The following is a 16674-nucleotide window of genomic DNA, read 5'->3' on the forward strand; positions in this document are numbered from 1 at the left end:
TAATAACATGTTATATTGTCGTCAATGTGAGATTTTTATTTTTCTATGCATTTTTTATTATTTTTTTTTTTTGCAGAGTAAATTAAAACCTGTAGCTGTAGTTTATAAAATATAAAATATGGTTTCATCAAACTTGTAGGATATATAAAAGCTTATTTCCCTTCTGGCCACTACTAATAGCCAGAAAATGCATGGCATCGGCATGATCCTATAGCGCCCCCACATGGCAATCCAGCAACATAACACTGCAGGAGCCATGCAGGAACACGCCACGTTTCTGTACTCGGACAGATCCGTCTGGAACATAAAAGAGCTACAGTAAGGAAAGCTAGACATATTACAATGCAAAATACTTGAAATATTTATGCATACACTTTACGTTCCAGAAGTGCTGTTTGATTAAATGAATATCATTGTGTGGTCTAATCCCACAGTCCCACTGCAAAAAGCTGCACAGGACAGTTAATACATAAGCTGATAGTATGAGCTGACATTTTATCTTCACTTAAAGGTCAGCAAAACTTACCAAACGTCCACTGCCTGATCCCAGGTCAGCCAGACGGCCTTTGCGTCCATCTAGAAGCTTGATAACATTTACAGTTTGTTCTTGTGTTGAAGGTAAAAATGGCACCTGGGAGAATATCCCACCAGAACCAGAGCTTTTCAGCTTCTCTTTATTAAAGGAGTAGTTCACTGTAAAATGAAAATTAGCCCATGATTTACTCAGCCTCAAGACATCCTATATAACGTTCTTCTTTCGGACGAATACAATCGGAGTTATATTAAAAAAAATGTCCTGGCTCTTCCAAGCTTGATAATGGCAGTGGTCCATAAAAGTGCATCTATCCATCATAAACGTGCATCTATCCATCATAAACGTGCATCTATCCATCATAAACGTGCATCTATCCATCATAAAAGTGCATCTATCCATCATAAACGTGCATCTGTCCATCATAAAAGTGCATCTATCCATCATAAAAGTGCATCCATCCATCATAAACGTGCATCCATCCATCATAAAAGTGCATCCATCCATCATAAACGTGCATCTATCCATCATAAAAGTGCATCAATCCATCATAAAAGTGCATCCATCCATCATAAAAGTGCATCCATCCATCATAAACGTGCATCCATCCATCATAAAAGTGCATCTGTCCATCATAAAAGTGCATCTATCCATCATAAAAGTGCATCCATCCATCATAAACGTGCATCCATCCATCATAAAAGTGCATCCATCCATCATAAAAGTGCATTTATCCATCATAAAAGTGCATCTTTCCATCATAAAAGTGCATCTATCCATCATAAAAGTGCATCCGTCCATCATAAACGTGCATCCGTCCATCATAAAAGTGCATCCATCCATCATAAAAGTGCATCCGTCCATCATAAAAGTGCATCTATCCATCATAAACGTGCATCCATCCATCATAAACGTGCATCCATCCATCATAAACGTGCATCCATCCATCATAAACGTGCATCTATCCATCATAAAAGTGCATCTATCCATCATAAAAGTGCATCCGTCCATCATAAAAGTGCATCCATCCATCATAAACGTGCATCCGTCCATCATAAAAGTGCATCATCCATCATAAAAGTGCATCTATCATCATAAAAGTGCATCTATCCATCATAAAAGTGCATCCGTCCATCATAAAAGTGCATCCGTCCATCATAAACGTGCATCTATCCATGATAAAAGTGCATCCGTCCATCATAAAAGTGCATCCATCCATCATAAAAGTGCATCCATCCATCATAAACGTGCATCTATCCATCATAAACGTGCATCTATCCATCATAAAAGTGCATCTGTCCATCATAAAAGTGCATCTATCCATCATAAAAGTGCATCTATCTATCATAAACGTGCATCCATCCATCATAATAGTGCAACTATCTATCATAAAAGTGCATCTATCTATCATAAACGTGCATCCATCCATCCATCATAAAAGTGCATCTATCTATCATAAAAGTGTATCCATCATAAAAGTGCATCTATCCATCATAAACGAACTTCACACGGCTCTGGCGGGTTAATAAAGGCCTTCTGAAGTGAAGCAATGCATTTGTGTAAGAAAAATATTCATATTTAACACGTTACAAAGTAAAATTCTAACTTCCGGCCAAACGAACATACACAATCTGCTTGCGTCTAAAGTCCAACTTACGCAACTCATGACGTGAGAAGTAGCGTAGTGCGCCATGGTGTAGTGTAAATATCAACAGTTCGTCGCATTACTCGCATAAGTTGCGCTAAAGTCGAATATGTATGTTTGTTTGGTCGGAAGCTAGTTATTTTACTTTATAAAGTTTTAAATATGAATATTTTTCTTACACAAACTCATCACTTCGCTTCAGAAGGCCTTTATTAACCCGCTAGAGCCGTGTGGAGTTCGTTTATGATGGATAGATGCACTTTTATGAGCTTCAAACTGATGGTTGCAATTCACTGCCATTATAAAGCTTGGAAGAACCAGTATTCGTCTGAAAGAATAAAGTCATATACACCTAGGATGGCTTGAGGCTGAGTAAATCATGGGCTAATTTTCATTTTAAAGTGAACGACTCCTTTCAAGTGAGGGAAATATTTGTGAAGTCAAAGCACCTTTAGTCTGTTTTCGTTAATCGAAATAAAGCTCATAAAATTAAATATAATGAAAAACTTAAAACGTAAAAAAATTATATAAAATGAGAAATGTTTCAACTAACTAGTCTGAAATAATATAATTTTAAGCTAAAGTAGTCGACTAAAATTACTAAAGCTTCTGCAAATACATTTAAAAAACAACAAAAAAATAAATAAAAATAAAATCTAATTTAGAATATTAATAAATACTATAATAGTACGTAATACAAAAACAACACTATTTCAGTGTAATTACTGGGATGATATTTAACAGAGGTCGGTAGAGGTCGCGCTGCTGCAACAACCCGAGGCTCGTGCACGCGCCTGTCTGACTCGAGCTCGGAACCAACCAAAAGAAACGTGACGTGTTCGACAGGGTGACCGAACCGCATTTTAGACGCCTGTAAATACCACAGTGAAGATGAAAACAAACTGAAACATCATGTCCTGTCACTGTCAGTCTTATACACGCCTCAGTTTTAATCGCTACGATTGACAGACTCTGAAAGCCACTGCAATATATTGAGCTACATCTGAAATATCAATCTGTCTAAAACACTCAAATGGTCATTTTATCTTAAAAGTCTGTTTAAATCTTTTTAATACGAGTACTGTCTTACCAACTTCCTACTAGGGTTTTTAGGGCTTCCGAGATTAAAATGATTGACAGGACACAGGAGCAAAGAACAACGAGATTTCGATCTGCATCTTATAGACTTCTCCAAATCTCTGGTAAATATTTCTTCATAAGGAACATTATCATACAAACCTGTTAAAATGTTTGGTTTTATTATTTTAAGACGGTAGGATTTATACAGGCCTGAGTGTAAATGTGTAATGAAACCTAGGCTATTACCCTATAATTTCTGCAAGAATTCTAAAAATTAAATAAAAACCTACTAAACTGAAATGCAGTTTTATTTTCCATCCAGCGGGATGATATTATTAGATTTTAATGTAAGGGGGAAAAATATAAAAATCCTTCGTGTGGACTGAATTATTTTGTCAAAAAAAATTTCCCCAAAATATTTTATTTCCTAACACTCACGTTAAATATGTTAGATAAGTTGTTCTTTATAAATAAGTTATTATATATAAATAATTGTTGATTTTTGATTCAAACGTTTTGGAATGAGTCAAGCGAGGTCCGGATGTTTGTTGTTATTCTACAACATCAGTTTTCATCAGAAAATTTTATGGAGGGAAAATAAATTAATTGCTAACATTCTGCTATAAACGGATATTATTTTTCTGATACACCGAAACACATTAGAAACGAGATAATCATAGACTGTAAAAAAAAGGAGATAATCAATCCATCTAGTCTCTTCCGGGTTTTAGGACTACAAACTATTCTTTGGAGAGAACTCCAACTCCCAGCAGTGAGCGCGGTTGAGTGACGTTGGAACGGCCGGGAGCGCGCACAGCAGAGAGTCAGCGCGCGTTCTCTCTCTGGCAGCTGATGCTGATGCTCAGAGGACACGGAGAGATTCGAGCATCACCGGGAACCGACTGAATTATCGTGCCAAATCTTCGGTAGGATGCGTCAGGACGGATCCATGCAGGTTTGTGCTTGCGTTTATAAGCTTTTAGTGTCATACGTGGCTTTATAATATTAAGTTATTTCGTTATAATTACAGTTCTGCTGATGATTTCCGAATTGTGTAAATGACGTTAAGGCGAAATATGTCACAATTGATTGTTGTAATGTATCAGCCTTATTCTCAATATGATGAAATCAGTCGTTATGAACATAAGGGTGAATAAAATGGATATGGTTATTGATGGAAACACACCCTAACCCTCTGTAATGTGGGGGTTGGGGGAATATTCCTGTACTAAAGCGTTTTATAGCTCTTCCTCTCTGTACATTCTTCATTATCATAATTAAATGATTGTCAGCTTGACTGTATTTATTTTTGAGATGGTGTTTGAGGATTGGTTTTATATGGATGGCTTTCCAGGGTTCTTTCGGCCAATGACAAGCTCCAAATTTGATAAATGACAACTTATAACATGTGATATTTATTATGTTTTACTGTATTTAGTGTCAAAACATGCAGTTTGGTTTGCATGTATAATCATTTAGAGAAATAATCTCACTAGGCCTATACTTTTCAAAGCCAGTTTCCTCTTTACTGATCTTTAAACCATACATCAAATATGTCTTTTATTATATTCCTTTTAGACATATTTAAAAAAAAAATGGGGTGGGAATTGGGAAATAAATAATGTATAATGTAATATCGGATCTTCCAATACATTTTCAAGAATATTTCCAAACACTAAAATGTTCACAGGGAAACTTACTTGCTTATTTAATGTACTGTTCACGTAATTATATAACATCCATTTATTTACGTGAAAAATGCATAGCATTTTAAGATAAACTATTAATTTTAGATTAAAAATAAACAAAAATACTTACTTTATATTATTATTATTATTATTATCCATGTTTATTTTGTTGTATCCTAATGAATATTATTGTGGTAAAAACAGAATGCAAACAAAAAGTAATAAAACAATAACCATATCAGTTTTATCAAACACCTCTAAATTTTATTGTTAATAAATATTTCAAAAGTTTCAAAATCTGCCCTTTATTTTGTATATATATTTTTTTATTTGTATCCACTTACCATTATAAAATAGAGCTATATAAATAAACTATGTTTATTGTTTTATGACTTTTTGAATGCATTCTGTTTTTACCACAATAATATCCATTAGACTACAACAATAAAAGCATGAATAATAATAAAAGCATTCTGAAGATTTATGAGTGCAGATAAACTGCACGTTTGTGTAGCTGCAGCTGTTTGTTCAGAGCGTGTCTTCTCGTTCCAGATGGCTGCGGCACAGAAGGAAGGATCTGACCAGAACTTCGATTACATGTTCAAACTGCTGATCATCGGCAACAGCAGTGTAGGAAAGACGTCGTTCCTCTTCCGGTACGCTGACGACTCCTTCACGTCAGCGTTTGTGAGTACGGTGGGCATCGATTTCAAAGTCAAAACCGTCTACAAGAACGACAAGAGAATCAAACTGCAGATATGGGTGAGTTGGCCTACTTTAGACCGCAGGTTTCATTAGACTAGCCTTGTAGTTTGAAACGATGCCTGGCTTGCCTCAGGTCTATCCACCAACATGTTGTTCGACACACGCTCCTCCTTAAAAGTAAAAACACTAGCTTTTAGTTGCATCAGACTGTTTTGAAATTATCGTGGATGGACTTTAATGTTGTGAGATGGCCTAGGATGCTCCAGAAAATATTTAATATAATTGGTAAACTAACCTATGACAAGATAATGTACATTTGGCATGCTTGGTTTGATTAAAACTTGTGCTGGGCAACGATTAATCACATCCAAAATAAAAGTTTGTGTTTACATAATATATGTGTGTGTACTGTGTATAATATATAAATACACATATGCATGTATATATTTAAGAAATATGTATATACTGTATATTTATATATAATTTACATTATAAATATAAATATTTTTTAGATATAAATAAAAAAAAACCTTAAATATATACATTATAAATATAAATATTTTTAGATATAAATAACACATTTTTCTTAAATATATACATGCATGTGTGTGTATTTATAGACGCATGTATTATGTAAACACAAACTTTTATTTTGGATGTGATTAATCATTGCACAGCACTAATTAAAACAAACCCTGGTGCGATTTGAATAAGTGCGAACCGAACCCTGATGCGAACAAGCGGACCGAGACCCACCTTTCCAAACGAACTCTGGTGCGGTATGGCTGAAATATGAACCAAAAACATCTAAACGGACCACAAACAGGACGTGATGTCACAAGATGCGACCCTACAAAGCACAGAATGCTCCAGCAAACCTGTTTTATCTCGTCTTAGGAGCTACGATGGCCATTACGGTTCGGTACAGGCGTCGGAAACGTTGCTGCTGATCTTCGTGTGTGTGACGGACGGATTCCTGACGCTGTTTTGACTCCTTTACACACTTCATAAGCTCTTCATTAGTTCTCATCTGATCAGAATACCATCATATGTAGGCTGTGCACGTACAGCGAGCGCATTTAGTCCAGCACACAGCATTGTTGAGGATGTTCGGTAAGTTCCGTCGCAAAGTATACGTCATAAAAATAAATCTTCAGGTTCGGTGTTAAAAATGACAGTGTGAACGCTACATGTACCAGGACTTAAAGGGTGTGTTCACACTTGTTCTCTTGGTTCAGAACCCCCCCAAAAAAGAGACATTTAGTCCTGGTTCGCTTAGCATGTTTCTATCCAAAGTTGCGAATTTAGCTTATGCACAAAATGGGAATATTGCATAAAACATTTGCAAATAAAGCAACGTTTCCATCCGGCGAGATGAAGAGAACAAATTCGTCACTTCCTGATAAACTGGTCCCAGACAGCAACATAGTGTCGGCCCAGATCCGGCCCACATCTGGTACGCATTGAATCCACATGTACCAGACGTGGCCCGGATCTGGGCCGACACTATGTTGCTGTCTGGGAAAATATCACTGAGAAAAATGGAAGTTGCTGCAGTATGAGATCCCGCTGTATATAATAATTTCGTATATAATAAATTGCATGCAGACGAAACGCAATAGGTATCTTGACGGATGCCTGGTGTTTGGGAACGCAGTCGTCTAAGACAGTTCTGGAAGTTAAACGAGATTGGTCCGCTGGTTAGTCCAGTTATGTCTTCCCATCGCAAAGTCACATGTCTTTTTTAGGGATGCACGATATATCGGCCACCATATCGGTATCGGCCAATATATATTAATTTTTAATGTTATCGTTATCGGCCTGATCAGAAAATTTGGCTGATATATTTAAAGCTGATAAATAATGTATTATTTCCTTAAGCTGAGACAATTTAGATGCGCACTGTTCGACATGTTGGTTTTAAATGGCTTGAAATATGATTGGAATCACTTCAAAAAGGAAAATACAGTTCAGTGCAACATGTCTGTCATATCGGCTACATAAAATTATAATGAGAACATCATAATTGTGTGCTTGGGACATGGATTTTAATGGTGAGACTTTTGTTTTTGTAATCAGGCTCTCAAAAATTATATAAAACTTTGGATTTAGATTTATCGGCCAAAATATCGGTTATTGGTATCGGGCAAAATTTTCATATCAGTGCATCCCTAGGTTTTTTTTATGCACATTGAGGAATTTATTCGGGAAATGTGTTTCCATCGTGGTTTATCCGACTCAATTGAGCACAAACGTTTTTTACAGAACTTACATTTTTAGAACTTATGCGCATTTTGGCCTTCTATACAGCGTTTTTTATGCGATATCCCAAAATGCGCATAAAAATAGGTGGATGATTGGAAACGTGGCTACTGTCATTTTTAACACCGAACCTAAATATCCCAAACAATGCCGTGTGCTGGACTAAATGCGCTCGCTATACGTGCACAGCCTACATATGATGGTATTCTGATCAGATGAGAACTAATGAAGAGCTTATGAAGTGTGTAAAGGAGTCAAAACAGCGTCAGGAATCCGTCCGTCACACACACGAAGATCAGCTGCAACGTTTCCAACGCCTGTACCAAACCGTAATGGCCATCGTAGCTCCTATGACGAGATAAAACAGGTTTGCTGGAGCATTCTGTGCTTTGTAGGGTCGCATCTTGTGACATCACGTCCTGTTTGTGGTCCGTTTAGATGTTTTTGGTTCATATTTCAGTCAAAGTTTGTTTGGAAAGGTGGGTCTCGGTCCGCTTGTTTGGGTTCGGATAACAGCGTTCACACTTATTCAAATAAAACACACTAACAGAGCAATCATGCTAAGCGTGAACAAGTCCTATCATTTTGTTTTTGGGTCCGGACCAAAAGAACACCGTAAATCAAAGCCATTGTTGCGTCATACTGTAGTTCTAGACAGATTATTTATTTAGATTGGCACAAACATATGAGTCAGTGTGACTCAAAATGGATGAGCTGGTGGTGAGCAAGCCTACAAGTGGCTTAGGGGAACGATGTTTTCAGTGGCACTGACGTCTGGTATGAATGATTTCAGAAACGGATGCAGGAATCATGTTTTTATGTTTTTAAACTAAACACTTTCATTCATGCACAATTAGGGATTTGGTTTTGCTGTAGTGAATCAACCCTTAGACAATCATCTATTCATGACACCAGATATCATTGTGCTTAGTATGTTGCCTTTATTTTGTCTTCAATACAGATTTAATACAGAGACCGGACCGTTTTATCTAGATGATGCATGGAAACTAGCCTAAAGCAAATGCCTGTGTTTAAAATTGTGCATGTGTTTTCCGAACTGGTTCACATTCACGTCGTTGATTGGAAGAGGTGGCGGATAACGTCATTACTTTAACGTCATGTGTGGAGAGCAAACGCTGATTGAGTTTTGCATCAACCTGCAATCCATAGTCATTGATTTTATGATGAATCACTCATTTTTACACAAGCACAGCTTTTATTATCTGCTCATTTAATGCTCAAATATATTGTTTGTTGATAATCCTTTTAGTTGTGGTTTGTGTTGTTGGAACTGGTACTCTTATGGGAACTCTGACATAATGATTTCTGGGAGATCCATGGCATTACAAAAAAGTGTTTTTTATTGGTCGCCTAGAGCTGAAGAATGTTCAACTTTGGGTAAAACGCAGTGCTCGTCACTGTCACTTTTTACCTAGCCGTCCAATCACAGTGGAGAAGGGGCGGGACTAAAACCACACCGACCAACCACCACATTCTGCTTGTACAACGTCAACAGACGACAACAACAAGCATAAAAACGGATCAAAATAATTGAAAACAAGAGCCAGAGAAAATACTTTACATTGTATCGACATTTTAATATGGAAACAATACTGGTGGACATAGGGGTTGCACGACTACTGATTTCTGATAGTCGATTTCTTATCAAAACAATACTCGAGTTACTCGACTACTCGTGGTTCATGCTACTGTAAATTAAAAGACATGAAATAGTTCTTATCAATAAATGTTTATTAATTCATAGCCTAATGCAAAGCCTAAACTCTCAAAACATTATAATTATGACATTACATATTTTAATTTTAATGTAATGGAATTTAATGCCGTTCTTGCCTTTCATTTCAGACGCAATGTCCGCTTTTAGAGAGTCATATTCAGAAATGTCCTGTTGCTTCTACATGTTGTCACTTCTTCTTGAGTCTCTCCATCATTGTCTGACTCCAGTTTGAACATAAAAGGCTAAAAGTTTTTGAAATTTTCAGTGCATGTTTATGTGAGTGCAAGCTGTTGAAGCTCCGCCCCCTGTGCCGGGAGCAGCAGCTCATTTGCATTTAAAGGGACAGACACAAAACGGTGCGTTTTTGCTCACCCTCAAAAAGTGACAACTTTAACATGCTATATAAAAATATCTGTGGGGTATTTTGAGCTAAAACTTCACATACACACTCTGGACACATCAAATACTTATTTTACATCTTGTGAAAAGGGCATTATACCACCCCTTTAAAGCCAAACATTTTGTTTGTTTTCAATTCAGTAGTGTCATTGCACTATTTACATTATTTCACAAAACACATCCTAGGACATTTCAGTATGTAGGACATGAATTTATCGCAGGATAAATGTCCTGAAACATTCTCAAGGGTCTTTATAGCCCCTGTCGTTCCTCTATTATATTAAACAGACGTGGAGGACAGGAACAGCTGGGCCGTACGTTTTGTTCCAGGAAGTGCCGCCGCATCTATGAATCATGTGTCTCATTCAGCGCCGTGAGAATAGCTCATTTAACATTATAGATCTGAGCAGCTTTAAAGAGTTTAAAGAATGCCAGTCAATCAATACAGTGAAAAGCTTTTGAATTTGCCCCGACATGCCATTTAAAGTGACAATGCGCATTTAATGCAGACTGAAAATTTCTGATAATTACTTCATGAGGCCAAAAAGTGAAAACTAACTTGTTGTTGCTGAAAAGCTAAACTTTGGCTTCTGCTAAAATGCATCCTTTATAATCAATAGATCTGTGTACACTGCCAAGTGCATGATTTTAGTAGTATCGCATCTCGTCCATTGCTCTCACTGTAGAGGGTTGACAAGAAGTGTGTCAAGAAACTAGACTCTCTTCACCTCATGCTTGTTTTGGAGATGTTGCAATAAACTAATGACTGGTTTCTGAGAAGAAATCTAATAGGAAGTGTTGCTACGTGCCTTACATTTATTATTAAGATCACTCTGTGATCACTTGACACCTCTGAACCGGCTCTAATTGCAGAACCTCCAGTATACAGAGTTAATTTAATTCACAATTTATACTGTGTAAATATATATCTATATATATATCTATATATATATACACACACACACACACATAAATAAATAAATATTAATATATAATTTACAAGTTAGTCAAGAAGGTATGGGTATTTTCTGACAATCTGTCAATAATTGTATCCCTTAAAACTCATCTTTGATCACCAAAATCACATATTTAAAAGTTTTTTCCTTAAAATATCTTGAATGTAACTCGACACCCTTGCCTCATTTAGTATGCGCGGTTCTATGAATATGCAAATGAGCCCCGCCTCCACTCACTCACTCACTCAGCTCAGAGATCCACTGGTTGACGATCACACGTTGATCTGATTGGTTACAAGGTAGTTTGTGACGTCAGAAACACCAGCGATTTCAAAGCGTGTTTTTGAGACTGTCTTTGGTTCACTGCAGTTTTAAGGAGAAAATACTCAGCAATGGTGTCGACTTATGAATTTACACATGGTTTGTCTAAAAGCATATTAAAAACACCACATAGACACATAAACAACATTAAAAGCTTGATTTTCACCACAGGGAGGACTTTAAAATATCATATTATCACTGCTTGCAGTCAATAATAGAGCAGATTTTTGCTTTCCGTCTTGTATTTTATCATTTAAAGCCTACTTAGTTGCTTTTAAGATTAACTTGTCTTTGCCGTCATGGGATGAGAATGATGATAGTGTAATTCCTATCAGTTAAGTATCGAATTTAAAGCAGTCTTTGCTTAAAATGCTTCATTTCCAAATAAATCTGTACGTTCGTCGGCCATGTGCTTTGTGGTCCGAGGAGACGCCACCACCGATGGCATGACTGTTCATCTCGAGCTATTTTTACTCTCACTCGTTCAACCACGAAGCCTCTCGGGAGAAATCGTAGAGGTAGAATGAGGAGGTGAGTGAGTTCATGTGTGTGTGTGTCCTTTTCCCCACGGCATATGTCTCCTTTCATTCACAGCGATTTTATTTTAATGCTTTTTCTTTGTTGTTCCCAGAAATCAAAAGTACTAAAAACGACCTAAATTTGTTCACTTCAATGGTGCCTGTTAATATGATGAGAAAATCTGAAGAGCCAAAGGAAAACTAAAGGCCTTTCAGCTGAAAGAAAACAGACATTTGAAACCTAATTCATCATTAAAACTACATTACTTCATTCGGAAATGAAATAATATTTATACAGCTGCAGGTTTTATTTTACTATGCAAAAAAAAAAAAAAAAATGCATTGAAAAACAAAAAGCTCACAGCATCTTTAAAGACCCCCTGTAGTCAGTAATTGTCTCATCTCTAACTCATCTTTGATCACCAAAATTACATATTTAAATGTTTTTCTTTGGACAAAAAATTCTTCATGACTTAAAACATCTCGAATGTAACTCGACACCCTTGCCTCATTTAGTATGTACGGTTCTATGAATATGCAAATGAGCCCCGCCTCCACTCACTCACTCAGCTCAGAGATCCACTGGTTGACGATCACACGTTGATCTGATTGGTTACAAGGTAGTTTGTGACGTCAGAAACACCAGCGATTTCAAAGCGTGTTTTTGAGACTGTCTTTGGTTCACTGCAGTTTTAAGGAGAAAATACTCAGCAATGGTGTCAACTTATGAATTTACACATGGTTTGTCTTAAAGCATATTAAAAACACCACATAGACACATAAACTACATTAAAAGCTTGATTTTCAGTGGGACCAACACATTTTTATAACATTTGAATAAAAGGGTGCAAAGAATACAGAATATGGCTTTTTTTAGCACACTTTTTCATCCAGTTGAATTTGCATTTTCAAAACTTTGTCCTAACCAGGCAATAAGTAAATAATTAATTTCTCTGTTCACACTGAAAGCAAAAATCAAAACATATCCGTTATGTGGAGCATCATAATGTCATAATGCTCATCGCTTGGTTTGGACTAAAATGACAGTCTACACATCAAAGCTACTGTAAATCACTTTCATTATAATCAATGAAGCTGTTTACTCTTGAAACGCTTTTATTAAACGTCACAGATGTACTGCGGTAAAAGTTTGAGCCATCATTAACTGCAGTGATACTGTAGGCGTGATATATCTCCATCACCTGCCGTGGTTCTCCGTCTCTGCTGTCTGTGAGTTTCTTTGTGCAAGCGTGAATTGATTTTCTCTGCTCTTCGCTCGCTGAGCGTCTGTGAAAGTGTCAGCGTTTCTTTTTTACCCTTCCTCATTTGCTCAGCTGCTGATCGGAAGTATTTGCGCTCACTCCCAGCATTCATCCGTCTAAATCAAATCCCCGCTTCCCAGAGGATGCCCATCTCCTAAATGACTCGCTCACGTTGTCTAACGTTAATTTATTGGCCCAATGAAGGTTGACATAAGTCACAGATCAATAAAACTTAACATGGGATTTGGAGCGTCTCCAGACACATGAATCTCTCAGACGGCGTGCGAACGGACCGGTCCCGTCAGAACCAGGCCAACGCTTTAACATGTTCTCCGTTACTTTAATGACGGCAGTGCCACTTTGTCATATAGGAAATGAAAACCGCACCCTTTCTTTTCTAATCCTTTAATCCTCAAAGGAGGAAAAACCAACATCATTTCAGCTTGAAGAGGGGTTTACATATTTCTATTTCTATTTTATATTCATACATATATATATATATATATATATATATATATTATGACTTTATGACCCCAATATATATATAAGATAAGATAATATAAGATGAAGATAAAAATATTGTTTTTTAAAATGAGTAAATTCCTGAAAATGACACACACAAAAAAATGTAGCACTAAAATTACTAAAAACTAAAATAAAAATAAAGCTAAATAGAAATATTTACACACACTAATTGATTTGCTGCTTTATTATTAGTCCTTAATTATTGATAATTATTATCAAAGTTGAAAACAGTTCATATTTTTGTGGAAACTGTGATACATTAAAATTCTTTTAGGATTCTTTGATGACTATAAAGTTCAAAAGAACAGCGTTTATTTGAAATGGAATCTTTTTGTAACATTATAAATGTCTTTAATGTCACTTTTGATCACTTTAATGCGTCCTTGAGGAATAAAAGCATTCATTTATTTTTTTTAAACAAAATAATCCTTTGTCGGTTTCCAGACAAATCTGAAGCAGCACAACTGTTCTCAACACTGATAATAATCATAAATGTTTCTTGTGCATCAAATCATCATATCAGAATGTTTTCTGAAGGATCATGTGACACTGAAGACTGCAGTAATGATGCTGGAAATTCAGCTTTGATCACAGGAATATTATAAATTCTAAGTTATTTTAAATTGCATACATTTTTCACAATATTACCTTATTAGTTGATGAAATAAATGCAGCCTTGGTTTGCAGAAGAGACAGAAGCATTAAACTTATTAACTCATTGACCCTATCTGTGTCACAGTGTATGATGTGTTTGTGTCATCTCCCCAAAAGTCACAGCTTGACCTTTCCACATCTGAGTCTGCAACAGTAATGACTCCTTCATCTTCAGTGTCTTTTAGAGAACATCATTTCAACCTTTGCTTTGTGACCCAACGAGTCAGAAAAGGCTGTGCTTTAACCGAATCGTTTATTAGAAGCATCTGGTGGGTGTTTTAGAGGCAGTGAAATAAAGGATATAATGCATAACATGTAATGATTTTAAAGCAAGCCCGTTTTCCCGTCGTGCTTCTTCATATATTGTCATTGTGAGTTACATTTTAGTTTCTGTATTAGTGTTTTGTCTTGATGTTGTGTTGCTTGCACGGTCATCTTTAGTTATTCCCTTACAGCAGCTGAAGTGTTTTAACATTGCCGTCTGCAGTCTGACCATGGGCCGCTCACGCTGACTCACATTAGCGTCACACGCTCACTAGCATTTCATCTGTCGGATATCAAGCTCTTCCACTTGCATAAGATCTCAGAAGTGACTCACACGAATCATCTCTCTTTGTCTCTCTCTCTCTCTCTCTCTCTCTCTCTCTCTCTCTCTCTCTCTCTCTCTCTCTCTCTCTCTCTCCCTCTCTCTCTCTCTCTCTCTCCCTCTCCCTCTCTCTCTCTGTCTCTCTCTCTCCCTCTCTCTCTCTCTGTCTCTCTCTCTCTCTCTCTCTCTCTCTCTGTCTCCCTCTCTCTGTCTCTCTCTCTCTCTCTCTCTCTCTCTCTGTCTCTCTCTCTCTTTAAATTTTTTAAATCAATTTACAATGCTGATTTAATTATTTAAAGTATTATATACTATATATAGTAATTTTGTATTTATTTTTATTTTATTATTTATTCTAAAATATATTTTTTATTATAATTTTTTTTTCTTAATGCTACGTTTTTCATCCCTGATTGTTTTAGAGAATAAAGTATATTAAAAGTAGAACTAACTATTTACAAATATTTTTTTATTAAATCATTTTTTTTATTGACTTATAAAGGTATGTTATTTCATCCCTGATTTTTTGGAGAATATAGTATATTAAAAGTAGAACTCAATTTAATTATTTAATTTTTTTTTTTTTTTTTTTTTAAAGAAGAAAGTACTATTAAAAATAGGGCTGTCAATTTAACATGTTGGCTTATTTATTAATTTTATAATTTTTTATAATAATAATTTATTTTTTCATTTGCTTTATTCATTTTTTATATATTTGTATTATTTGATAATTGACGTCCAATGATAAGTTTGAATTTTTTTAGAGAATAAAGGTTAAATAAAGCTAGGGCTGTCAATTTAACATGTAGACTTGTTAAAATATATATATATATTTTTTTTAATGTATTTTTATAATTTGATTTATTGACTTTAAAAGCTACTTTTTCTAATGTATATTTGATGATTTGCTGGTCTGCAACAATGATGTAATTTGATATTATATATAGTTTGATTAATCAGTGTATCATTATTCATTTGATTATATTTTTAATTGATCGACTGGCCTAATGTAACCTCTCGCAGACTGAAAGAGTTATGTGTGTGTGTGTGTGTGTGTGTGTGTGTGTGTGTGTGTGTGTGTGTATGTACTAGTGAATGGTCCGTTTTGCTCTCTCTCTCTCGGGTCGTGGCCGAGATTGACCAGCACCTGCTAAGGGAGCGACCGCATGTTGTTTGCTCTTATCAGCGGCTCTGTTTGCGGTAATTAGAGCCTTTACTTCAGTCTGTGTGTGTCCAAACACAAGCCTTTCACAGAGCCATAAAGAGACGCTCACAGCCCATTTTATAATTGCTTGCGGTTCTAGATCATCATAAAGCCTCCTAATGGAGCCTGATGCTTTATTTTTTTGCCCACTCTGTGTGTGTGTGTGTGTGCACTTCTCTTTTTGTATTTTGTGTGTGTGTATGTATGTGTGTGTATGTATATGTGTGTGCTTCTCTTTTGTATTGTGTGTGTGTGTGTGTGTGTGTGTGTGTATGAATAAGGTGTGTGGTCGCTCATTGGATCTGTCTGTGGCAGATAAGAGCACAGACAGAGCAGGATTCGGGATTTGCCTGTTTGTCATGGTCCACTTCACACTAGAGGGCAGTGTTATTGGCACATGCATGGAAAGACCAATAAGGGTGCACTCACACCAGGCCATTTAAACCATGCCTTACCTGTCCCGCATGGAAGAGGTGGGCCTGAGCACTGTTCAGTTGGGCTTAGGCTTGGTATGCATGTAGTGTGATCGCTAATGCCGTGTCCTAACCAGACACGATGCGAAAAGATTCCAGTGACAAGCAATGTGTCTGTCCAGACCAGAA

The 16674-nt window shown here is 36.4% G+C and overlaps 1 protein-coding gene across 1 annotated transcript in view; it reads left to right on the forward strand.

The window, feature by feature from the left end:
* The first annotated feature begins 4101 nt into the window (after nt 1-4101).
* Nucleotides 4102-16674, forward strand: part of LOC311076568 (ras-related protein Rab-3C-like) — a 29787-nt gene continuing 17214 nt past the window's right edge. The window contains exons 1-2 of the mRNA XM_084104907.1: nt 4102-4212; nt 5498-5707. Coding sequence (XP_083961033.1) covers nt 4189-4212; nt 5498-5707 — 234 coding nt within the window. The 5' untranslated portion in view covers nt 4102-4188. The remainder of the gene's footprint in view (nt 4213-5497; nt 5708-16674) is intronic.

This window comes from Abramis brama (genome assembly GCF_963993115.1).
Source record: "Abramis brama genome assembly, chromosome: 25".
Taxonomy (NCBI): domain Eukaryota; kingdom Metazoa; phylum Chordata; class Actinopteri; order Cypriniformes; family Leuciscidae; genus Abramis; species Abramis brama.